This window comes from Bufo gargarizans, chromosome 6 (genome assembly GCF_014858855.1).
Source record: "Bufo gargarizans isolate SCDJY-AF-19 chromosome 6, ASM1485885v1, whole genome shotgun sequence".
Classification (NCBI taxonomy): Eukaryota; Metazoa; Chordata; class Amphibia; order Anura; family Bufonidae; genus Bufo; species Bufo gargarizans.
Genome location: NC_058085.1, coordinates 374489821 through 374515490, shown reverse-complemented (window position 1 = coordinate 374515490; position 25670 = coordinate 374489821). Strand labels below are relative to the sequence as shown.

At 44.5% G+C, this 25670-nt stretch overlaps 1 protein-coding gene across 2 annotated transcripts in view; it reads left to right on the top strand.

Moving 5' to 3' along the window:
* The first annotated feature begins 1018 nt into the window (after window positions 1–1018).
* Window positions 1019–25670, top strand: part of PDCD4 (programmed cell death 4) — a 30894-nt gene continuing 6242 nt past the window's right edge. The window contains exons 1-6 of one of the 2 annotated variants that reach the window (XM_044298091.1): window positions 1019–1040; window positions 11641–11719; window positions 15955–16233; window positions 18782–18876; window positions 19891–20004; window positions 24705–24926. In XM_044298091.1, coding sequence (XP_044154026.1) covers window positions 11677–11719; window positions 15955–16233; window positions 18782–18876; window positions 19891–20004; window positions 24705–24926 — 753 coding nt within the window. In that variant the 5' untranslated portion in view covers window positions 1019–1040; window positions 11641–11676. Of the gene's footprint in view, window positions 1103–11640; window positions 11720–15954; window positions 16234–18781; window positions 18877–19890; window positions 20005–24704; window positions 24927–25670 lie in introns of both variants that reach the window. The other variant, XM_044298090.1, reaches the window with a different exon arrangement.

Genomic DNA, 25670 nt, shown 5'->3' with positions numbered 1-25670 from the left:
AGGTGCAGCACTGTGGAGAGCAGGAGTAGGGTGGTAGATGGAGATGAGGGAGGAGATGTATGGAGGTGCAGCACTGTGGAGAGCACGAGTAGGGTGGTAGACGGAGATGAGGGAGGAGATGTATGGAGGTGCAGCACTGTGGAGAGCAGGAGTAGGGTGGTAGATGGAGATGAAGGAGGAGATGTATGGAGGTGCAGCACTGTGGAGAGCAGGAGTAGGGTGGTAGACGGAGATTAGGGAGGAGATGTATGGAGGTGCAGCACTGTGGAAAGCTTTGGGTGAGGGTGAGAAATCTGAACTGTATTCTGTGGTGGATGGGCAACCAGTGAAGTGACGGGCACAGGCTAGTAGCATCCATGTAGCGGTTGGATGGCTAGATGAGCCTGGCTGCAGCATTTAGGACGGACTAAAGGGGGGAGAGTTTAGTGAGAGGGACACCGATTTGTAATGCGTTGCGGTAGTTAAGACAAGAATTAATCAAGGCAAAAAATCTTTTTTTTTATTTTTTATCACAAAACTGAAAAGCGCCCTCACATACAGGCATGTCAACCTCACAATCTTCGGTAATTTTTATTTTTTTTACTGTGGAAATATTTGACAGAATAAACTTTACCTTATAAGTCATTTTTTTACACTTTGGTACCATATTTTGGCATATTTTCTACAAATCTTCTCATGAATGGAAATTTCGGGAATGCCATTATGATGTCGCCACTAATAAAGAGTAAATTGCCGTTCCTAAAAACAAAAACAAAAAAAACTGTCTTCCGGTGCAAGAGACACATTACACGTGTAAACAACAACCAGAGGCTCGGCTCGGTGGGAGGCGTCGTGTGTGACACAAGATGGCGGCACCTCCCTCTGCAGTCACACATCCCGCCCTTTCTTACCTCACCTCAACAACAGCCACCGCCTTCGTCCTGCCCATATCACCTTCCGACAGCTCATTGGTGGATTCCACCGCACACCTTCCAGCTTGGACCAATAGATCTTGGCTCCGCCCCAACACGTGATGCTGTTACTGGGCAGACGTTTGTGAGGTAGGTTAGAAAAAAAGATCAAAACAAAAACAGAGTCGGGGGAGAATCAGTGACCGAGTGAGGTAGGTGACGAGCGGTTGGTTGTTCGGTGCTTGAGAGGACCGGGGGGTGTTACCGTGAGGTACTTCATGGTCGCTGTCAGTGCATTGCTTCTGAATCCATGTTCCGTGCTGCGTGTTATTGGGGGGTGTGTCACTGAGTTATCATGTCCTGTTGTATACATCAGCTGTACTCTCTATACCAGGGAGCTCGGCAGGGGTAGTACTACAAGGCCCAGCAGGTATCAGACATGCAATGCCAGTAATGTGTCTTTTGTTTTGCATCTCTTTTATGACTACGACCCCCAGCATGTCATTAGTAAAGTCACAATGGAGATTATGTACGCAGCCATGTTGTATTTATCATTACCCCCTGTACGTTCAGTTGAGCACCATTGCTGGGGAGACCGGTGCCCGCAGCGCTCCACTGGCACGCCAGTTTTACTGAATGACCCCCAGTAATTGGAGCGGAGTTATATTATAAAACCAGTCTAAGTTGCCTTAGCAACCATTTGGATTCCAGCAAACATTTCCAGCAAACAATGAAAAATTCTGTGATGACTGGATTGGTTGCTATAGGCAACGACCGCTTTTCTTTTGCTCGGATTTTGATAAGTCATCAGGAAGCTCTGTGAGCGACCAACTGCCCCCATTCTCCTGTTTGGAAGGACGTGACGGTGCTGATAAAGACCTCTCAGGTGGTTTGTAATGTATATCTGCATAGGATGAGGACCTGCTGCACCCCAGCTTCTGAGAAACTACAACTCCCATTATGCCCTGATAGCTTGTGGATGCTGGGCGGTGTAGTTTTAAAACCGCCTGAGAGCAGCAGGTTGCAAAAATCTAGACCCTACAGACTACAAGCCCCATCATATCCTATGTGAGGTGGTAAAATCTGCACCCTACAGAGTAGGAACCTCAACATCTGCAAGCCCCAGCATGTCCTGTGTAAGGAGGTAAAATGTGCACCTTGCAGACTACGAGCCCCGGCCTCTGCGCCTTGCAGACTACGAGCCCCGGCCTCTGCGCCTTGCAGACTACGAGCCCCGGCCTCTGCGCCTTGCAGACTACGAGCCCCGGCCTCTGCGCCTTGCAGACTACGAGCCCCGGCCTCTGCGCCTTGCAGACTACGAGCCCCGGCCTCTGCGCCTTGCAGACTACGAGCCCCAGCATCTCCAGTGTCACTCTGCACCCTGCAGACTACAAGCCCCACCGCGTACTTCCTGTCCAGCAGGCTGCGCACATGCTGGTAATCGCAGCGCCTCTCTCATCGTATCTTTTCGATGTCTATGATAGGGCTGATAGTCTCTGCTCTCTGTACTGGTTTCCATCATGTATGTGGCACATTTACCAGTGCTGGCGCAGTGCCCTCTGCACGTGCTAGTGAACAATGCCTAGAAGTAGTACTTCACTAAGGTGATGCCCTGGTATTCGTGCCTGTACCTGTTACTATGATGGACTCAGCCGTGTGTTGCAAAGCCTGTTAGGACTCGTGCACGCGACCGTATTCTCCATCCATGTCCGCTCCATATTTTTTGCAGGCTGCACATGGACCCGTTCATTTCTATGGGTCTGCAAAAAACCCTGACCATCCGTGTGTCTGTTCCACAAATGATAAAACCTGCCCTGTTCTTCTCCGTATTGCAGATATGAATAGTCATTTCTAGTAATGGGAGTGAAAAAATGCAGATTGCACACGGAAGGTGTTGGTATTTTGCGGATCGGTGGTTTGTGGACACAGTAAGGTCACGGTTGTGTTTTATGAGGCTTTATGAATGGAATGCAATTGATCAGTTTATGATCAGTATGAGGAGAGAGGGTAAATTCTAAGCAGTTTTATAGATGCAGTTGTGAACATAACCCCAGGGGCGCGGGTGTACTCCTAGAGCTCTGCAGCATATGGCTAGCTTTACATACTGTGGCTGAAACTCTGTCTGCCCACGGAAGCCAGTGGCCACACAAATTTACGGATGTAACTGAGGCATTACCCTCAGAATTGTGTGGCCCCAAATGCATGGGGTTTCTGCCACATGCAGGGGCTGTGGTATGTAAACCTGGCCTTGAAGGGGTTGCGCCACCTTTTATTTTTGCAATACATTTTCTGTTACAAAAATGCTCCAGTTTTAAGATATTCTCTTCACTACGTTGTAAAGGCACCCTCTAGTGTTTAATCTGTATAGTAAAGTGCATGTCCATTTACTAAGGTGGTCGCAGATGCTCAGTTCCATCCTGCTACCACCCATGTCTACTGTTAGAATCTTTCACAGTTTCAGGGATGTACCTGCGGTAGAAAAGACACACCCCCTGATCTGTGAGGGGTAGAGCGGCAGCAGAAAGGACACATCCACTGAGAAAAGACACACTGCTTGTGGCCTAATCACTGCTGAAGCCAGTCGTTGGATGCAGTGGAGCATGAGATCATGCCCTTGCATTGCCGGATGTAAACAGTCCGGGGACCGCAACATGGACGCACCTGATGCAGCGCGTAGGACCAAAGCAGTGGGGAGCAGGTAAGTATGACTCTTCAGCTTAGTGAGGCAGGCTGCGGGCACTTGTCCTTATTCTCGGAGAACCCCTTTAATGGCCGGATTACAAGAAGCGATGATTACTTGTACATTGTTTAGTCCCCCCATAGCCCCTGACCTGCTCTGTGGTGGAGGAGGCCTCTGTTGTGACAGTCACCCGTAAACATCGCTGCTCTGACACATTTGCTGGCCTGGATCAGTACTGGAAGTCTGCCATGTGGCCTCAGGACTCTGCCATGCTTCTCTTACTCACTGAGCCAAGAGAAAACCATGTCTTCTAGTGATATACGTGCTGATCCATGTACAGGAGGTGTGAGCCTACATGGGCGCAGTTATAACCTGCCATTCATTCACTGACTGCTAGTTGTGGAACCCACACAAAATCTCAATCTCACTATTTAGTATAATTTTATTTTATTTTTTTAAATATCGATTTTATATTTTACTGAAAGGCAGCTTTGGACTGGCCCATAGGTGAATTCTCCAGTAGGCCCCTGAGCAAGGTGGGCCCCATGTCTTCCACCCATTGCTCAGGTGGCACATAATACAGTAGACTTAGTGCACTACATATTGATAGGCAATGTACAGCACCTCAACTAGCCTAAATACATATAAAAAAAAAACTGGGTGGAATATTTAAAGGGGTTGTACAGTTTGTTTTAACTGATTATCTATCCTCTTGATAGATCATCAGCATCTGACCGGCCGGGGTTCGACACCTGGGACCCCCGCCGATCAGCTGTTTGAGAAGGCAGCGCCGCGGCCTTCTCACTGTTTACCGCTGGCCCAGTGACGTCACGACTAGTATCAATGGCCTGGGCGCGGCTAAGCTCTGTTTACTTGAATGGAGCTTATCCCCGCCCAGGCCAGTTGATACTAGTCGGGACGTCACTAAACAGTGAGAAGGCCACGGTGGTGTTGGAGCGCCGCTGCCTTCTCAAACAGCTGATCGGAGGGGAAAGATCATCAATTAAAACAAACTGCAGAACCCCTTTAAGCGACTCCCCAGTTTTATTATTATAGACTAGTTCATGTGGCCGAGATGACTTATGGGTACAAAGGCAGGACAGTCGGTGTCTTCCTTTCCCACAGACCTGCCTTCTCAAACAGGCTGGAGAGACCCCATAATCATCTTGCAGCGTCATGCTCTCTGCTGCTGTATGAGCAGATACTATTTGGATGGTGGGTCCACAATTATTTTTTTTTAACTGGTGGGCCCTAGACAGCCCAGTCGACGCTGCTCAAAGGGGTTATCCCGATTCCCTATCTACAGGTGTCCCTGAGTCTCTGAATGTAATGCTAGTGTTGGTAGAGGTGATGTGGACTGCACAGGATCGCCCGGGGTCCCAGTGACCAAAGCAGTATTTATAATGATATTCATCACCTGTTTTGTGGATAGATAATAAATAATATTACATTCAGCCTTTCTGCCTGCTCTCGTTTATTGGTTATACCTTTTTTTTAAGGGCTCATTCACACAACTGTTGGGTCTGCAAATTGCGGATCCACCAAACACAGATACAGGCCATGTGCATTCCTTGTTTAGCGGAATGGAATGGTCGGCCTCTAATAGAACAGTCCTATCCTTGTCCGTGATGCGAACAGTAATAGGACGTTATTTTTTTTTTTGTCGAACAGCCATAGGGACACGGTGTATATTCCGTTTTTTAAGTGGACCCATTGAAGTCAATGGTACTGCATACGGGCCACAAAAAATGGAACGTACACTGGAAAAAAAACGTTAGTGTGCATGAGCTTTTAGTCAACTTTCACACAATCAGCGTTTTGTCAGTGATTTCCATCAGTGATTGTGCGCCAAAACCAGGAGTGGAGGCGACGCAGAGATCAGGTAGAGGGGAAGGATTTGCACCTGTTTTTGGCTCAGAATCACTGATGGAAATAACTGTTCGAACACTGACTGTGTAGAAGCGGCCTAAAGTGGTTGAGATGGGTAATAACTGTATTATCGATGTGGTCCTTACCATTGGAACTCCCACCAAATACTAGAATGGGGGTCCTGAGCTCCCCTGTTCCTCCTCCCTGTGGTCACATATGGGACTGACAGAGATGGGCGCGTGCATAGACACGACTCCATTCAAATTCCCCCTCACTGCCTCTGTAATCTCACGCAGTATGTGCAGGGTATTCATCGCTACCTATTTTGGCATCTTTGCCTTCAGGACACTGGGAAAGCTGGATGCATGTCCCCTTATAGCGACTTGTATCTCGTCATCATCCAGCTTTCATTGCATTTATTGATTTTAAGGAACAATACATTCATATTTCTGGCAATCGTATAAGTTAAGAAAAAACTGCTTAAAGAGGACCTTTCACTTTTATTTTATTGTAGATAAATACCTTTTACTTGCGGAGTACCCCCCGCTGATGCTGGCACCCTGAATGTGTTTTTTTTTTTTTTTTTTTTTTATCGCTCCTACGCCCCGCTGTGCCTTCTTGTATTTTTCAGGCTCAGTATGCTAATACCGAGCATCGGTACAGGGAGGAGGAGACGCCAGGGTTTCTTAATGGGCGTTTCCTTCAGCCTGGCCGTGCTGCGATTTAATCACAGCGGGGTGCATGAGCGATATTTAACCGCCTCCGGACCGCCTAACGCAGATGTGCGGTCCGGAGGCGGCAGCGCTGTGCACAGTCACGCATATATGCGTCATCTCGCGAGTCGCGAGATTTCCTGTGAACGCGCGCACACAGGCGCGCGCGCTCACAGGAATGGAAGGTAAGCGAGTGGATCTCCAGCCTGCCAGCGGCGATCGCTCGCTGGCAGGCTGGAGATGTGATTTTTTTAACCCCTAACAGGTATATTAGACGCTGTTTTGATAACAGCGTCTAATATACCTGCTACCTGGTCCTCTGGTGTCCCTTTTGTTTGGATCGACCACCAGAGTACACAGGTAGCTGTGCAAAGTACCAGAAAACACTACACTACACCCCCCCCCCTGTCACTTATTAACCCCTTATGAACCACTGATCACCCCATATAGACTACCTGATCACCCCCCTGTCATTGATCACCCCCCTGTAAGGCTCCATTCAGAGGTCCGTATGATTTTTACGGATCCACTGATACATGGATCGGATCCGCAAAACACATGCGGACGTCTGAATGGAGCCTTACAGGGGGGTGATCAATGACAGAGGGGTGATCACCCATATAGACTCCCTGATCACCTCTGTCATTGATCACCCCCCCTGTAAGGCTCCATTCAGACGTCCGCATGTGGACGGACCCCAGGAAATCCAGAGTCCTCCAGCCACAGCGCTCCCCGCTTCGTTCTCGTTGTAGGTGTGGGTCCCACACAGACAATCGGGGCGTATCCTAGCGATATGCACCCATTGTCTGAGATGGGAATGCCCCTTTAATGTAGTTATGAACACCCAAACACTAATGGGGATTAGGTGAACAGTAGGAAAATATAGTGTGATCCCAAGGCCTATATGCCCAGAGTCGTACAAGATATTATAAGCTGTTGGCTTATAAAATATTATAAGGGGCTTAACAAGGTTTAGCAGAGTCTGGTCCCTGGGATGTTCTGTATGACCGAGGTGGTCTCAGGATTGTCCATAAACTGTAACCAAGGGTCCCAGGTCTGTTTTACTTTTCTTGGGGGCTCAGAGATCTAGAAAGTGGGTGTCCTCCATTCGAGAGATTTGGGCCACTTTCTGTATCCAGTGGGAGATAGATAGAGCGGCAGTGTTCCTCCAGTATAGAGGGATCATAGCTTTAGCAGCTAAGATTAGTTGTGCCTATAAGTGTCTGTTAAAGTGTGGTGGGAATTTGGGTTAGCGCCAGAGCGTTAGGGCATTCTTTGGAGATAATCCCCTCTGCCTGCCAAAAAGGTTTAGGCCTCATGCACACAAATGTATTTTCTTTCCGTGTCTGTTCCACATTAATTTTTTTATTTTTTCTGCGGCCTGTATACGGAACCATTCATTTCAATGAGTCTGCCCAAAAAAACGGAAGTTACTCCGTGTGCATTCCATGCCCGTATGTCCGTTCCACAAAAAGGCAGAACATGTCCTATTAATGTCCGCAGTATGGACAAGGATAGGACTATTCTATTGGGGGTCGGCTGTTCTGTTCCACAAAATATGGAATGCACATGGACGTCATCCATATTTTTTACGGACTGCAAAATACATACAGTCGTGTGCATGAGGCCTAAATCAAATCAATCATCCAACTTTCCCAGGAACAGATAATTTAGTAACGGCTGATTTTACTGATTTTTCTATGGATAATTATTTTTCTGAGCTGGTATGACCCTGCCACAACTCTATGTAGCAGACGGTGAAGCCGGGACGCCTCGCTAACATGGCAGCCTGCTGCAGTAATTGGAAGGCGAGGATGATCGACACATTTATTTGTGTATTAAGTCTCTGGTTATTTCATGTATGTTGTCCAGCTGAGCCATGTGCAGCCAACGATACATAATTATGTCAAAATGTGGCTTAACGTGCCCTTAAATTTTAATTCCCTGCTGACAGTATGGGCTGTATGTCTTGTGGGACGCTAATCCCGTCGTAAAGCCATGATGTCCTCTGTGACACGGTGATACTGGGCTCCCAGATCCTTAATTAGTTCACTTGCTGCCTCTTGGAAAGTAGTTTGGTTATTTGTCTATAGCTGGATTTCCACATCCAGGTTCTTAAATGCAGTTTTTGAAGCCAAAGCCAGGAGTGTGTTGAAAAAGTAGCGACTCAGTATTTCCTCTGTACCTAGCTTTGGCGTCAAACTGCAGACTAAGCTGATGGGCTCATTCACACTACTGTATCCATTTTTGCAGTCTGCAAATTGCAGATTCTCAATACACGGATACTGGACGCATTTTGCGGATCGGATCATCTTTCTCCTGTGTAGAAATGCAACGCAATTACAGACAAGAATAGGACACATTCTATATTTTCTGCGGGGTTATGGAACAGAAGTACAGATGCAGACTGCACACAGTGTGCTGTCCATCTCTTTCGCGCCCCCATTAAAATGAAAATTGCGGAACAGATGTGGACAGAAATATACGGCCGTGTAAATAGGCCCTAAAGGTCCCTTTAGACGGGACAATGCAGCAGGTGATTGTTGGGAAGCAATCGTTCTTTCCCGACAGTCGCCTGCGTGTCAGTGGGGAAGACCAATTTACATGCAGCGCACTCCTCCGCAGTATGGGGAGCAGTGATCACGAATGCATCGCTCATCCCTATACTGACTAGCTTTTTGCCGGCAGCAGAGTGTGTTTACACGGCACTATCTGCTGCCAGCAAACGATGATTTAGGTGCCTACACAAACTATTCCGTTACCGACGAACAAGCGTTTTGCGCGTTTATCGGGTAATTGGCGGCACCTTTACATTGCCAGATAATTGCTAACGAGCATTCGTATGAACGTTTGTTAGGGACAATCTCTCGGATTCTCAGCCCATATAAAGGGCCCTTTAAGCTGACTTTACACAGAACAATTTTCATATTTGATGTCTAACCCCTTAATGACTGCCAATAAATGTTTTTACAGCAGTCATTAATGCTTATTCTAGGCCGACACCTTTTTAAAGTGGCCTGGGTTAAGCTCTGCCTGGGTCTCCCATGCAGCAGAGAGCAGGAGCTTGGCTCTGATATGACAACATGGCTCCTGCTGTAACAGCACGGATCAGCAGAAGCCACAAAAAGAAAGAGAGCGAGCCAAAAAATAACAATATCGCATAATTTTATTCATACAAAATCACAAATGTATTAAAAATAATATTGCTGTATACTATTGAAGGGAATAGAAACATCCCAACAATGCAGAGTGCACAATAACGGCGCGGTCCACAAATCATGTCACAACGAGCATATATAAAAATAATCAAAAAAGAAAAAAATTGTGTACAAAAATACCATGTGGGACTAATAAATGGTAAAAATAAGGATGAAATAATGTTTTGTTAAAGAGGACCTCCCCCCGCTCCTGACTTTCCTGTTTTAATAGCTTCATACATTCCTCACGTAATAACAATTCTGGAGCATCTATTCTTATGGCTCTGTGTTATACCATTCCTCTATTATTCCTACTAGAAGTTATGAATGAATTGCTAGCAGTCGGCAGTAAGGGGGGGGGGGTTAACAAGTTGGGTGTGTGTCCCTGCACAGTCTGAAAATGGCAGCACTGATTGGATAGAGTGTGTCTGTGCAGGTACACCCCCCCCCCCCCCCCATCTGGTTAACACCCCTCTGTACCCTTACTGCCGACTGCTCGCAATTCATTCATAACTTCTAGTAGAAATAAAGAAATAATAGAGGAATGGCACAACATAGAGCCATAAGAATAGATGACCCAGAATCGTTATTACATGGGGAATGTATGAAGCTATTAAAATGGGCATGTCAGGAGCGGGGAGAGGTCCTCTTTTAGTATCTCCAAGTAAAAAAAAATGCAAAAATAAAATCCCCTTCACACATTTGGTATTGCTGTGTCTGTAACAACTTGCACTATACAATTAACAGGTAATACAGGTGTAAAAGATCTTTGAGATGTACAAGTGGAGCACATTGGAAAATGGCGAGCAGGGGGTACAATAGCTGGGGTTAGAAGAGGAATTAACAGGAAATCTGTAAAAATCAAGGGTTGCAATAGAAAGTGTGAATATTAGATGTTCGAGTAATGAAGTGTGTTCAGAGTACAGGTGCAGCACGTTAGAGGTCCTGGAGACATGAGTAAGGCCCCTTTCACACGAGCGAGTATTCCACGCGGGTGCAATGCGTGACGTGAACGCATTGCACCCGCACATAATCCGGACTCATTAAATTCTATGGGGCTGTGCACATGAGCAGTGATTTTCACGCATCACTTGTGCGTTGCATGAAAATCGCAGCATGCTCTATATTCTGCGTTTTTCACGAGGCCCCATAGAAGTGAATAGGGCTGCGTGAAAATCGCAAGCAAGTGCGGAAGCGGTGCGATTTTCACGCACGGTTGCTAGGAGACGATCAGGATGGAGACCCGATCATTATTTTCCCTTATAACTGGTTATAAGGGAAAATATTAGCATTCCTAATACAGAATGCATAGTACTATAGGGCTGGAGGGGTTAAAAAAATATAATAAATAATAATTTAAATCCCCTTAATCCATTTGCTCGCGCAGCCCGGCTTCTCTTCTGTCTTCTTCTTTGCTGTGCACCGGAAAAGGACCTTTGATGACTGTCACTGTGCTCATCACATGGTCCATCACATGATCCATCACCATGGTGATGGATCATGTGATGAGCGCAGTGATGTCCTCAAAGGTCCTATTCCTCAAAGATGAAGACAGAAGAGAAGCCGGGCTGCGTAAGCAAGTGGATTAAGGTGAGTTAAAAATGTATTTATTTATTTTTTTAACCCCTCCAGCCCTATTGTACTATGCAGTCTGTATTAAGAATGCTATTATTTTCCCTTATAACCATGTTATAAGGGAAAATAATAGTCTACACAACATCGAACCCAAACCTAAACTTGTGAAGAAGTTCGGGTTTCGGTACCAAACATGCCGATTTTTCTCACGCGCGTGCAAAACGCATTACAATGTTTTGCACTCGCGCGAAAAAATCGCGCATGTTCCCGCAACGCACCAGCTTCTTTTTCCGCAACGCCTGTGTGAAACTAGCCTAAGGGTACATGTTTGGCAGCAGACGCATGGATTTCTGCAGCCCTCATGCAAATGAATAAAATTGATTTTCAGTCGTAGAAGTTTTCTGCTACTAAAAACTAGAAAATATATTTTTTTTTAAATGAATGCCTCTGCATTTAACCATATTGCATAGCAAAACAAAAAAAAGTTGACGTATAGAGGCCAAAAAACACAATATTAGTACAAGCCTATGGATATGTACAACCTGTATGCCAAGAGCTTTCCCAGGGCATACAGCAAACACTATGTGAAAGTAGCCTTGCTGCGATGCCAAGTGAATGATGTATGGAGTTATGATGGTAACCTGTTGTATCAGTTGATTTCTACTTTTGCATTATGTTCTTTTATTTATCTAATCATGAATGTTTGTTTCGTCTAGGGGGATCCATTGTTGGTGAAGTTAGAATAAGTAACTATGGAAATAGAGCACCCAAGTGAAATTAATGCTAATCTAATAGGTAAGTGTTTCCTGGTAGAAATCAACCAGTGCTCATGGAAGCTCCATTTATAATTGGTTATGTTGACTGGGCTGGCTTGGTAACCCCAGTTAAGTCTACTTTCACACTCGCATTTTGGCTTTGTTTGTGAGATCCGTTCAGGGCTCTCAAAAGTGGTCCAAAACGGATCAGTTTGGCTAATGCATTCTGAATGGAAAAGGATCCGCTCAGAATGCTTCAGTTTGCCTCCGATCAGTCTCCATTCCGCTCTGGATCGATTTTCTCTGGCACAATAGAAAATGGATCCGTCCCCCATTGACTTTCAATGGTGTTCAAGACGGATACGTCATGGCTATAGATGACCTAATACAACCGGATCCGTTTATGACTGATGCATGCGGTTGTATTATTGTAACGGAAGTGTTTTTGCAGATCCATGACGGATCCGCAAAAAACTATGGTGTGAAAGTAGCCTTAAAGAGGACCTTTCACCTCTCCTGACATTCCTGTTTTAATAGCTTCATGCATTCCCCACGTAATAACAATTCTGGAGCATCTCTTCTTATGTCTCTTTGTTGTGCCATTTCTTTATTATTTCTACTAGACGTTATGAATGAATTACTATTAGCCTTCAGTAAGGAGCTGTGACTTTCCCCAAGATCAGAGCTTGGGCTCGGAACTTAGACACTTCACATCTTGTGCTCTTCAATAAACTTTTTTTAACTTTGATCGTTGGATGTGGGCATGGGTTGTTCAGGACTAGATAACTGACTACTTACCCTTAGGTCTCTTTCACACGAGCGTGGCGTATGAGGGCCCGATAAGATGCGGGTGCGTTGCGGTAAAATGCGTGATTTTTCCGCGCGAGTGCAAAGGGTTTTAATGCGTTTTGCACGCGCGTGAGAAAAAGCGCCATCTTTGGTACCCAAACCCGGACTTCATCACTGAAGTTTGGGTTTGGGTTAGGTGTTGTGTAGATTTTTATTATTTTCCCTTATAACCTTATTATTTTCCCTTATAACATGGTTATAAGGGAAAATAATGGCATTCTTAATACAGAATGCAAAGTAAATTAGGGATGGAGTTTTTTTTTTTTAAACTTACCTGATCCATAGCTGCCGGTCTCTGTTTTATCTTCAGGACCTGGCAAAAGACCTGTGGTGATGTCACTGTCCTCATCACATGGTTCATCACCATGGTGAGGGACCATGTGATGTGACGTCACCACAGGTCCTTAGCCGGCAGCTCAACATTACAGAAGAAGACAGAGATCCGCAACTACGCGATCAAGTGATCAAGATTATTTTTAACCCCTCCATCACTATTTTACTTTGCATTCTGTATTCAGAATGCTATTATTTTCCCTTATAACCATGTTATAAGGGAAAATAATACAGATCGGGTCCCCAGCCCGATCGTCGCCTAGCAACCATCCGTGAAAATCACACCGCATCCGCACATGCTTGCGATTTTCACGCGGCCCCATTCACTTCTATTGTGCCTGCGTGAAAAACGCAGACTATAGAGCATGTTGCGATTTTCACACAATGCACAAGTGATGCGTGAAAATCACAGCTCATGTGCACAGCCCCATAGAATTTAATGGGTCCAGATTCAGTGCGGGTGCAATGCGTTCACATCACACATTGCACCCGCGCGGAATACTCGACCGTGTGAAAGGGGCCTTAGGTTAGGGCATCAATATGCAATCAATGGTGGTCCACCTCAGCTGATTGAAGAGCACCAGTTCCCCTTCCTTGTTTACCAGGCACCGTGGCTGTACTTGCTATAAAAGGCATATTCCCATCACAGACAAATGTGGTCATATCGTTAGGTGGGACCCGCACCTATTTCCCAGTTTCCCGGGGTCCGGCCACCACCAAGCTCTCTCCCCATGCAAGTGAATGGGAGCCACACAAGCGACCACTACTCCTATTCATTTCAATGGGGCCGACAGAAAAAGCTTGGCTATTTTTAGCGGCCCCATAGAAGTGAATGGAGGGCGGCTGCGCATGGGCAGTGCGCCCTCCACCACCTTTCCCCGCTCTGTTCTCGGTCTAGGTGCAGGTCCTAGCGATATGCCCCCATTGTCTGTTATGGAAATACCCCTTTAAAACACACAGCAGCTCAGACCATCGAGTGGAGCTGCAGTACCAGGCACTGCCACTACCAAAAATATAAAGCTGTTCCTGTAAACAATGAAGGGAACGTGGTGCTGGCAGGAGAGCTGCAGTCTCTTCAATTTGCTTTTGAGCTATGGATCCCCACCAATCTGTTATTGATGGCATATCCATAGGATAGGTCATCATTTTTCATGTCCTGGAGAAGCCCGTTAAGAGAAGTCAATTTAGGGCTTATGCATATGATTATATTTTGCATCTGATCTGCATTTCTACAGGTTTGGGGAAAAAAATGGACAGTACACAAATGTCATCAGTGTCTGTGTGTCCATTCCGTAAATTATAGAACATGACCTATTATTGTCTGTGTTAAAACAAGAATAGCCAAGTGATAGGATTGTGAGAATTGCGGAATGCACACAGACGCTATCCATATTTTGAAGATCTGTGATTTGTGGACCGCAGAAGGGATACGGTCATGTGCATGGGACCTTAATGTTCTGTTTACACTGGCGTCCAGGATACAGGATCCCAGCTCATCCTACAGACTAATAATGGTTCTGTCTGTAAACTACAGGAAGCTGTTTGAACAGAACCACGAGGACTGGGAGAGCATTGCATAATATGTCATCTGTGCAGATACTCATTATGTGTGTATTACTGATATCTGACACAAATATTGTTATCTTTGTTAAATATTGTTAAAGTGCGGAATGTGTAGGGCCTCTGGTTGTCAACACTTGCGCATTCAAATAGAGATTACTCATTTTATTTTTATTTTTTTTAAACACACGCGGTTACATCTGTGGCTGCTTTACTGTTACTGCTGCTTTTGCAGTTCCTTATCTGTGTCCTTCTTTTTTTTTTTTTTTCCCCCTCCTATAATGTGCGGTTTAGAACCGTTGTCTTATTGCACAACGCCTTCAGTTTGTTATTTATATGTGACTTTGTGCAACTTTTATGGTGGCTCTAATCTACGTTTCTTGGAGTTTACACTTACATTTTCAGCAGCAGAAAGTGAGCTGTCATCATATTGGTAATCAATTTACCAAAGCTAGAACACAAGGTACTACATGTAGACCTGGGCAACACAGCTGCAGTGATGTGAGGGGTTGTAAGAAATATTGATCTACATATGTCTCATCCATTGATGTGCTGCATATCTACAAACATTAACTACTTCCCTACAGCTGTGACCTCTCAAGACCATATATTGCATAGTTTGACAACTTTTTAAGCTCTATACAATATGCAACACTTATATTGTGAGCCATATTATGGCACTCATACAAGCGTGTGCATACTGTACTTTTCATATCACTCGAATTTCAGGTGGAGGCATACACATTTTTGTATATACATTATTTTTTTTTTTGTAGTTCTTGTATTACGAATCCAACAGGTATGCTGGTGTGTGTGATGTGCTTTGTTTAATGCTGCGTGTATAGAGGAATGTCTCCATGTATGTGGCGCCTGATGGGAGTCTGTACTAGAGAGGTATAGTCTTTGGCACTTTCCTATACAGTTTAAAAAAAAAAAAAAAAGGTTATGCCTTTGCCTACACTCTTTGGCCTTTGTCGGGTGAATGGAGCTCCACGAATATGTTTGATGTATACTCAGGGAGGTTTTCACGGTGTGTACATCAAACATAAGGCTGGAACACCGTGTACACAGGGCCACCCTCCTTTTTGTTTTCACCCTTTCGCACCATGATTACTATTGACTGTTAGATCTAAGAGGTTAACGCTAGTGCTGCCAGTTCAGCTGTTATGTCCAGTTTATTCCCATACTTGATGCTTTGGGCACAGCCACTGCTGTGTATATTTAGTACATTTACGGTACTGCCCCAACTGTAATGAGCATTACTATAAAATTAACACATTAGTTAACTCACAGGGTGAACACCGTTAAGAGTGTCAGAATTGTGACTGGAACAGTAGTGCCCATACATGAATTCTGTATAGTAATATTACATGTATTCCCATAGAGGAATAACAGATGGGAATGGCAGCACTTTATGGGCCTACTCTTGTACTCAGAAAATCATCTTGGACATGCCATTACCTTAAAGAGATGTGTGTTTTTTTTTTGTTTTTTTTTTTTGTTTTTTTTTTACTATTACTTTATGTACTCCAGATAATGACTCCCTGTTTGACAAGGATGTAGAACACAATGAAGCAGAGCAAATTAAGAATGAACTGAATGGAAACGTACCCGTATCTACAATAAACGAGGCCAGACTTCATGCCAAAGCCAAGAGAAGACTTCGCAAAAATTCTTCACGGGACTCCGGAAGAGGAGACTCTGTTAGTGATAATGGTGAAAATGGTCGAGGGTTACAACCCACTAGTCCAAAAACCAAGCTCATGGATAGGAAATCCCGGACTGGGAAAGGACGTGGACTTCCAAAAAAAGGTCTGTGGGCTTAACATGTTCTTACAATTCTTTCCTACGTAATTTTCTGATTTATTCATTTCTTATTCTTATTTGAATTCTAAATAAACACAAAGATGCAGTAGCACCTCGACGCATGTGATTTCTTTTAATGATTATTTTAAACTGCAATGCTGCTTTATATATGATACTTATCAGAAGCCAGTCCTGTCATCCCCTCTTTTTTACATGTAGTACTGAACAGTACACATACATTTACCAATATTGCAGCCACCCCTCTCCTAGCTGCCTTATAGTGTGTGCAAATAGCTGCCTAGAATGTATACCTTTGTTTAATCAGCACCTGCATTCTCGAAAAGATGTACTTTGAATTTGAGATGGAGATCCTCTGGTGTAGAGTCGTCAGACTCGTCAGCATTCCCTAATGATACCCATACTGAATTTATTGCCATCCTTGGCGCAGGGATATTTCACCTCTGCCATTGTCTTCTAGTTCGGGTGCATGAACGGTGAAGCTGGGTGTACTTGCCCTGGTATATTTGCAGTGTACTGATGAAGCCGGGACAAGTACATCTAGCTTTAATGAGCATGAGCAAAACTAGAATACAACATCCCATGCATGAGATCTAGAACAGCTTCAGGTGACCCATCACTGTCAGTCAGGCCAGTATGCGTGTCATTAGGGAATACACACTATGACTGTCCACCTGTGTGGCTTCACCTCTATAACTACAAGAACCTGATTTGCATTCAGCGCCTCTGACTTTCAAAGTACAGCTTTTCAAGTATGCAGGTACCAATTATACATATACAGGTACAGTGTATGTATAGTAGGCAGCTATTTGTATAACGATATTAAAAATTGTATCACGCTAACGATATATATCACAATAAATGCCCATTTAGAAAAAAAAAAACACTCAAAACATGTGCTTGTGTTTCCTTTTTGCCCCAATACATTATAATGTCTCCTTGATGCCCCCATGCAGTAATGTCTTAGTTGCCCATCAAGAATGGGGTCACAGCCGCCCCCCCCCCCCCCCGCCCAACCAAATCTGATGGAGCGGCCATGCCCCCTGCTGCTCCATTCATTCTCTATGGGAGTGCTGGAGATAGCAGCGATCAGCCATCTTCACCGCTCCCACAGAAAACGGGACAGCCTAGCGGAAAACCCTGATAAGTGGGTTGTTCAGAGTGTGCCCATCATAGGTGCACATTGTCAGGAAGGGCACCTTGGCATCATAAAGATGCATTTCGGTCAAATAAAACATTAGGGGTCATTTACTAAAGACTGGCGCTTCCCATATGGGTCTTGGTACACTACAGCCATATTACGGCAGCCCCCAGAGCGCAGTGACTTCTCAGCCCCGGCCTCTCTGTGCAGCACCCCCTAGAGTGCAGCGACTGATATCCAGCGCCGGTTTCATGGCTCTGGGGGTTTACATCCCCTAGATGCCATTTCTTTGTGACCTAAAGGATTTATACCCCCGTGACTAGGGTTGTCACAATACCAAAATTTTTATTCAATTTTGGTCCCATAAAAAAGTAATGCAATACTCTATAGCACGAAAAATTAAATGCCAAAAAAAAGTGTGCATTCCGCAATTTATGGAACGTGCGGCCCATAATAGAACAGTCCTACCCTATTTTTTAGGGGAGAAGGAGACAAAAAAAAATGGAGAATCGTCTGTTTTAAAAAAATAAATAAATTCTGTTACAGTGTTCACTACATAAGAGAGATTTTTCAATACTTTAATAGTTTGGACTTTTTTGGACGTGGTGACACCTATTTTCTTATTATATATTTTTTTATGTAAATTGGTAAAGGGGTGATTAAAATTTTAATGTTTTTAGTGTGTTTTTTTTTATTTAATACCTATTACCCCCCTTATGGGGCTAGAACCTTGGGTCTTTTCATCCCTTGTCCTATGCACCCTAATAGAGCTCTATTAGGGTGCATAGGATCTCACATTGTCCCTGTGCTTTATGCACACGGCAGCAGGGAGATTACCATGGCAGCCATGAATGGCTTCAGTAGTGTCCTGGCTGCCATGGTAACCAATCGGAGCCCTAAGATTTCACTGCTGGGGCTCCGATCAGAAGCTACCACTGCACCACCAATGAAGAGGGGAGGGGACCCTGTGGCCAATGCCACCAACTGTTATAATACTTGGGGGCTTGGGTGCACTGCGCCACCAATGATTATAATTATGAATGAAATTAATGTTCCATTTAAGAGGGTTTTATTGTCAGTGACTCATCAGTGTATGATAAGTAATCCAACTTTCAAATATATTTAGAGGTTCAGCTCTGAACTATTTTTAAGAGCTTTGTGTGTCCATAAATCTTTTACACGTCGTTCAAAAGATGCAACCCATATAATAAAGATCACACCTTTCATAAGTATGCCACTAAATAAATATATTCTGGGATCACCAATTCCTTTAATGAAGAGACTCCTACTACATATTGTGCAGGCAATTAGATGTAGAAATAATTAGATTTGGAGCTGCTGACAGAAGTCCTGTTGTGTAAATGTCACCGTTGTTCTCACTCCTGGTTTATTTAGGTGGAGCTGGTGGTAAAGGAGTGTGGGGAACTCCTTGTCAAGTCTACGATGAAGAAACTGTTGATGTCAAGGACCCAAATTATGACGAGGATCAAGTAGGTACCTTAATTATCATCTCATTTGTTTAGTTTTAGGTTGTAATATACCAGTAGCTTTCTAGTCCTCCAACTTAAAAATACAAGACCAGGTGATTCATTGGAGACTGCTAGGACTGCCATAGAAAGATTAGAAAGATGAGGTTTCTGACCCCCCCAGGTCCCTGTACTAGACCAATAACCGCAACAGGGAGGGGACTTAACTACATGTGCAAGTATACATTTGTGGCCACAAATACTTAGATTTGCAGAGAAAAAGAATGATCTTGTATGCATAAACCTAGTCTTTATTGATGGCACCAGCCTTACGCTATGTCACTGTGTGATGCATTGACGCTGAACTCTCTCCTGTGCTGCGTGGGTTTGCAGGCCTTTCGTTGCATGTACAGTACTGTCCCTGCTGTTGGCAATGGCTTCAGTGACGTACTGCCCAAATCAAACTTCATCTTCATTTGGGTTTAATTGCTCTGGAGAAGTGAGAGAGGTGCAGAAGGGACAGTCAGTCTGGCAGATATATCACATATAATGAATTTTTGCAGCTCCTGTGCTTTCCACAGAAGCTGCAGAAGCCAAATAGTGCAAAATCTTAAATAAAAGCCTATTACAAGAAATGTTTTTAGCCCAAAATATATGTAAATCAATATTAATTATAAAAAATGTAAAAAAAAAATTGTCACATTCATATGTGTTAAGTGCAGAGCCCTATGTGACACATGTAACTCTTTATATGAAGTGACAAGGAATGTGTTAAGCGAAAACTGCAGTCACACGGATCTGTCCGTTATGGTCTGTGGTCTCCTGATCACACAGTACGTAACACTGTTTTTGCAGATAGTTGTGTACGTTGCAGATCTCTCTGCCAGGGAACATGTTGAAGGGATTGAGCTTTGTGTTATTTCATGTTCAATAGTTCAGCAGTCTGAAAGAATAGGCAGACTTCTGGTTTGTTTTCATGAGCACGTTTGCTGATTGTGCATTATTTTTTTTTCTTTCCCCTTGCGTGAATTTTTTTAGGAGAACTGTGTTTACGAGACCACAGTCCTTCCTCTGGATGAAAAGTCATTTGAGAAGTCTGTGACACCAATTGTGCAGGAGTATTTTCAACACGGGGACACTAATGAAGTTGCAGTAGGTTTCTCTTGCTTTAGTTTTGATTACTACCCTTTCTTTTTTTGTTCATGAATTACCGCATGACCCTGGTTTCTTGGGGATATTCCCTAATAATCAACCTTGATGAATCTTTTTCTCCTAAGACAACAATTATAGTTGGCTATTTCACTGTTCTGTTTCTGGGAAAGCTGTGTGTTTTTTCCTCAACTGAAAATTGAAGAACATGAAAGAAAATGTATATACTTACCTGGCTACCCACCATCCGTAGGTAACATAAGCATCTAGGACACACAATATTCTGATTACCGATTACCTTGACAGTGCTTAATACCTGATCAGTGTATGCTATGAGCAGCTCATGGTAGGACATGTATGACTTGTGTCCATGGAGCGGTTTACTCCCCTTATTTCTCTTTTAATACATTAACTTTCAACATTTAGTTCAGAACCGTTTAAACATAACATGAATTGCGGAGATGATACGGCTCATATAAAAAACGTCTCGCAGTCACAATTCACGATTCATGAATACCAGGAACAAACAATGTACGATACCCATTTAACAAGAATTCTATAAGTTTCTGCAGTTAAAGGGGTCATTTCCAGAAACAGCGCCACTCTTGTCCATTTCACGAGTCCAGCCAAGCTGACATACTAGACAGTTATTTTCTAGCCCATTGGTCGTATCTGGTAAAAGAAGTGGAGTCTTATTTCTAATTTCAAGATGTGTCCCTTTCAAGATCAATGGCGCCAGATGGTTAGCTTTGAAAAAAAATAATAACCCTGTCACCATTGAGAATAACGCAAGTTTTTTTTCTAAAGCTGGCCATCTTCTGCAGCTAATCTCTGGATATCTCGAGCCAAGCATTGGCTATGCAGAAACCTGCAGTTGGTCCCATTCAATTGAATGGCTCTGTGCTGCAGTTCCTTTACATGGTGAGTGGCTGGGTGCCGCTGTATACGGAGAGACTGAATGGGATACTGCACAGAATCAGCATTACAGCCCCTTCATTCTCTGGAAGGGTGGAGATTTTAGAAGTCAGCCCTTTAAGCTTGTGAATTGACAGCAGAACTGTTAAATCAGTGATAGTTAGTGGGGGTCATTTGCTAACTTCACTAAACTAGTTTTTGGCATAAAAAAACTGCAAGACCCCTTTTGTTGCATGGACGTTTTTACGCTGTCCTTGCCACTTGGGAGTGGTGGGGGCCGGCAGATTGACCCCAGAAAATTTACGCCTGGAAGCAGGCGAGAGAGAAGTGATAACTACTCCAGTCAGACGCACTTTTAATTCCAGGCACACGGACTGCTGGAGGTGCACATAACTTCTAATGAGGCCTACGCAGGGGCTATCGAAGACTGGCGTAGAAAGCAGGTCCTCTTTAAGGCTCTTTAAAGTTTTTTTGCATTATTTAGCATGGCTTGCTTGCTGCTTCTACCTGGCAGTCCTGTACAAAGCTCTCCCAGAACTTGTTGTTTGAAAAAGCAGGTTACATGAAGGAGAGGAAAGGAAAGGCGTCTTATCTTAAAGTGAACAATTCCTGGTAGGGTGTGACCTTGCATTTCACAGAACATTACTTTCTCTGTACTGATAGGTGCCCTGTTTCTGTGCCAGCTGCTCTGGTCACATTCTGGGTGACAATTAGTGTTCAAGCTTGATAAAGTGATCAGGACGTTTCACTCCTGCCTGGTCTGATTACAAAGCAAACATCCGAGGTCACAGGTGTCCTCTTCTCCCTCACCCCCAATATTTGTAAATGTCATTGCAGACAGTAGATTGCAAGCTTCTCTAGGCATTTCTTTACTGATATTTAGCAACCTAGGGCTGTATTAAACCAACAGATTATCTGACCAATTATTGGTCATATGGCCGTTTACACACACAGATCTTTTGTTATACACACCAACTATTGGTCTGATTGGACAGAAATTTGTCAAATATCTGTTGAACATCCCTACACCATAAGACAAGAATGCACAGTACAGATTGCCACATTTATTGTTGATACCAAAGGTGGGTTTACACAAACCAATTGTTTCCCGATAATCTGCCAAACGCTCGTTCCTGACAATCTGACCATCTAAACTTGCCGCCGATGAACGAGCTAAACGCTTGTTCGTTGGGTGATCCTGTTTGTGCAGGCACATCAATCGTTGTTTCCAGGCAGCATATCGTGTGGTCTAAACAGCGATCTGCTGCCCAGAAACAGTGATTCTGTATGAGGACAAGCGATCACAGTAGCGATCCCTGGTCCTCATACTGCGAAGATCGCTGCATGTAAATGTGTCTTCTTCACTGAATGGGCAGCTGACTGTTGCTTCCTTCCCAACAATCGGCTTTCTGGTCGGCGCGTGTAAAGCCGCCTTTAGACTGCAGTGTAAAGAATTACTTTAAAGCACAAAGGGATCTTATTAAGGGCTCATGCACACGAACATGTGCTGGCCGTGCTCGTATTGCGGCGTGCAAACGGCGGCTCTGCAATATATGGGACTGGCCGTGTGCGCACCCTTTCACAGATGCGGACCCGTTAATTTGCAAGATACAGAGCAGAAGGCCACGAAAGCACTACAGAGCCCTTCTATGGCATTTTGGTCTGTGCCTCCACACAGCAAAAAAATGCTCTATTTTCTGTGGTGCGGACGGATCGCGTACCCATTCAAGTTGAATGGGTCTGCATCGGTTGGCACTGGCCACATGATTTGGGGTTCCCAATGCACGGCATGGGCGGCACACGTTCATGTGCATGAGCCCTAAGACTGATGTACACCAGTCTTAAAGGGCTTCTGTCACCCCCCCCCCAACCCCCAATTTTCAGTTTTTGACTTATTATATTTGTTAATGTAAGCAGATTCCATATATGCCCCTCTTACCTCGGGCAGTGCAGTAATTACAGTAAAAAACGTACTTTTATTTATATGTAAATTTCTTCACTACCAGCAAGTTGGGCGGACTTGTTGGTAGCCGCCGCATCCTCTGTTTGAAAAAACGCCCCCTCCCCCACTTGATTGACAGGGCCAGCGAGGGCTCTCCTCCTCTCGCTGGCCCTGCCTGCAGCCTCTAATCCCGCGCCTGCGCCGTACCGGTCGTCATTCGGCGCAGACGCTATGAGAGAAGGACGGCCACTTGGCCGCTCCTTCCTCAGTGCGCCTGCGCCGATTACGTCAGCCCTACACCCGGAAGAGAGGTCTTCTCTTCCGGGTGTAGGGCTGACGTCATCGGCGCAGGCGCACTGAGGAAGGAGCGGCCGTCCTTCTCTCAGAGCGCCTGTGCCGAATGACGACCGATACGGCGCAGGCGCAGGATTTGAAGCTGCAGGCAGGGCCAGCGAGAGGAGGAGAGCGCTCGCTGGCCCTGTCAATCAAGTGGAGGAGGGGGCGTTTTTTCAAATAGAGGATGCGGCGGCTACCAGCAAGTCCGCCCAACTTGCTGGTAGTGAAGAAATTTACATATAAATAAAAGTACGTTTTTTACTGTAATTACTGCACTGCCCGAGGTAAGAGGGGCATATATGGAATCTGCTTACATTAACAAATATATAATTAGTCAAAAACTGAAAGTTGGGGGGTGACAGTCCTGCGCCAGTGAGAGATGCCCACAGTTATTAAGAGGCACATACCTTTTTAATAATTGTGGCACATTTTTGCCGACTGCACCATAACTGCATATCTACTCAAGCCAGGAGTAGATATTGTTAAATTGGGCTGCATTGGTCTAGTCCAGTGATGGGCAAACTGCGGCTCTCCAGCTGTTGTAAAACTACAAATCCCATCATGCCCTGCTGTAGGCTGATAGCTGTAGACAGACTGGGCATACTGGGAGTTGTAATTTTACAACAGCTGGAGAGCCGCAGTTTGCCCATCCCTGGTCTAGTCCATGCCCCGCCAACGCCTGCAAAAATGGCAAGGGTGTTTTTAAAGGGAGGTAAAGTGCAAATTTTGGCCAAATTAGGATTTGTGCCAATTCTACTTTTCTATATCAGATTTTTGGCATAGAAGCTTAAAAAATCTCCCCTAGAGTTTGTAGATCACCAGTACAAATAGGTAGCCCTAGAGCTCAGGGGATGTTCAGTGCCACACATGCATATTAGACTGGTTTGGTTTTACATTTTGTGCCCATTGGTACTGCAGAGCCAGATGATATATTGCAGTGCATAGACGGTAGAACGCAATCAATTATACAAATAGACAGCACCTCCAAATCATGATACAATAATCTTTTATTAAATGCAAAAATTATGTGAAGATATAAAAAACTGAAAAAATAGATGCTTAAAGAGCTGCAAATGTAGATAAATGCAGATGTATTTGCAGCTTTATAAATGTTATTTTTATTTTTTTTTCTCCTTTTTAATATCTTTCATGTAATTTTTCTATTTAATAAAATATGATTGTGCCAAGATTGGAGGTGCCGCCTGTTTGTACATGTCTGTTGTTTGTATAGTCTAGTGCAGGGATCGGCAACATTCAGCACTCTGGCTGTGGTGAAACTATGACTCCCAGCATGCACACTTGCTTTTCTGTTCTTGGAACTCCCATAGAAGTGAATTAAGCATGTTGGGAGTTGTAGCTTCACAAAAGTTAAAGTGCCGATGGTTGCTGATCCCTAGTCAGTATGGACTTTATTCACTTTGGTGTGCACTCCTGAGTGATTTTCCACTGTACCCATTGTTCTTCAGTGATTTTAGTTACCACCAATAGATGTAATTACTTTTGCTTGCAGGAAATGTTGAAGGATTTGAATCTTGGAGAGATGAAGTGTGGACTTCCCATGCTGGCTGTGTCTATTGCCCTTGAAGGGAAAGCCAGTCACCGGGAGTTGACATCAAAGCTGCTGCATAACCTCTGCGGGACTCTGCTGAGCACACGAGATGTGGAAATTTCTTTTGACAAATTGCTGGAAGAGCTGCCTGAACTAGTTCTGGACACACCTAGGGCACCACAGGTTTGTGTACACATAGCAGGTCTTTCTTCAAATCAAGGGATCCATCATATGCTTTGTACCACATGTTCCAAGTTGTTGTTGTTAGAATTGTCTTATTACAGATAATTAAAGGTCATTTACACTAAAGGCACATGTGCTGACCGAGCAGGCAATTATCGAGAAGGGACCACTCCTTCCCGAAAACTGCCTACTTGTCAGTGGAGGTAAAGAGTTGCATTTACATGCAGTAGTTCGCTCCACTGTAAGAGGACAAGTGATGGCTACTGCCATCGCTCGGCCTTAAGACTCATTCATATGGCTGTATGTTTTGTTCGAAACGGGTACGGACCCATTTATTTCAATTGGACCGCATAAGATGAGGACCGCACACCGTATGCTGTTTGCATCCGTTCTGTTCCGCGGCGCCTCAAAGATAGAGCATGTCCTATGTTTGTCTGTAAAACTCGGCTCTGTGGCCCCATCCAAGTCTATGGATCCGCAAAAAATGGAATGCACACGGAACACATTCCGTATGCATTCAGTTTTTTGCAGACAGACTGAACTGTCCGCAAAAAAACAGATCCGCATTTTTATGGACCGCCGTCTGAATGAGCCCTTATACAGATTCATTGTTTCTGGGCAGCAGATGGCTGTTTGCAAAGCACATTCTGCTGTCCAGAAATGATCATTTGGGTGTCCTCATTAATGATGATTTCACCCCAGAAATGAGTGTTTTTCATGTACATTGGGTGATCGGCAGCATCT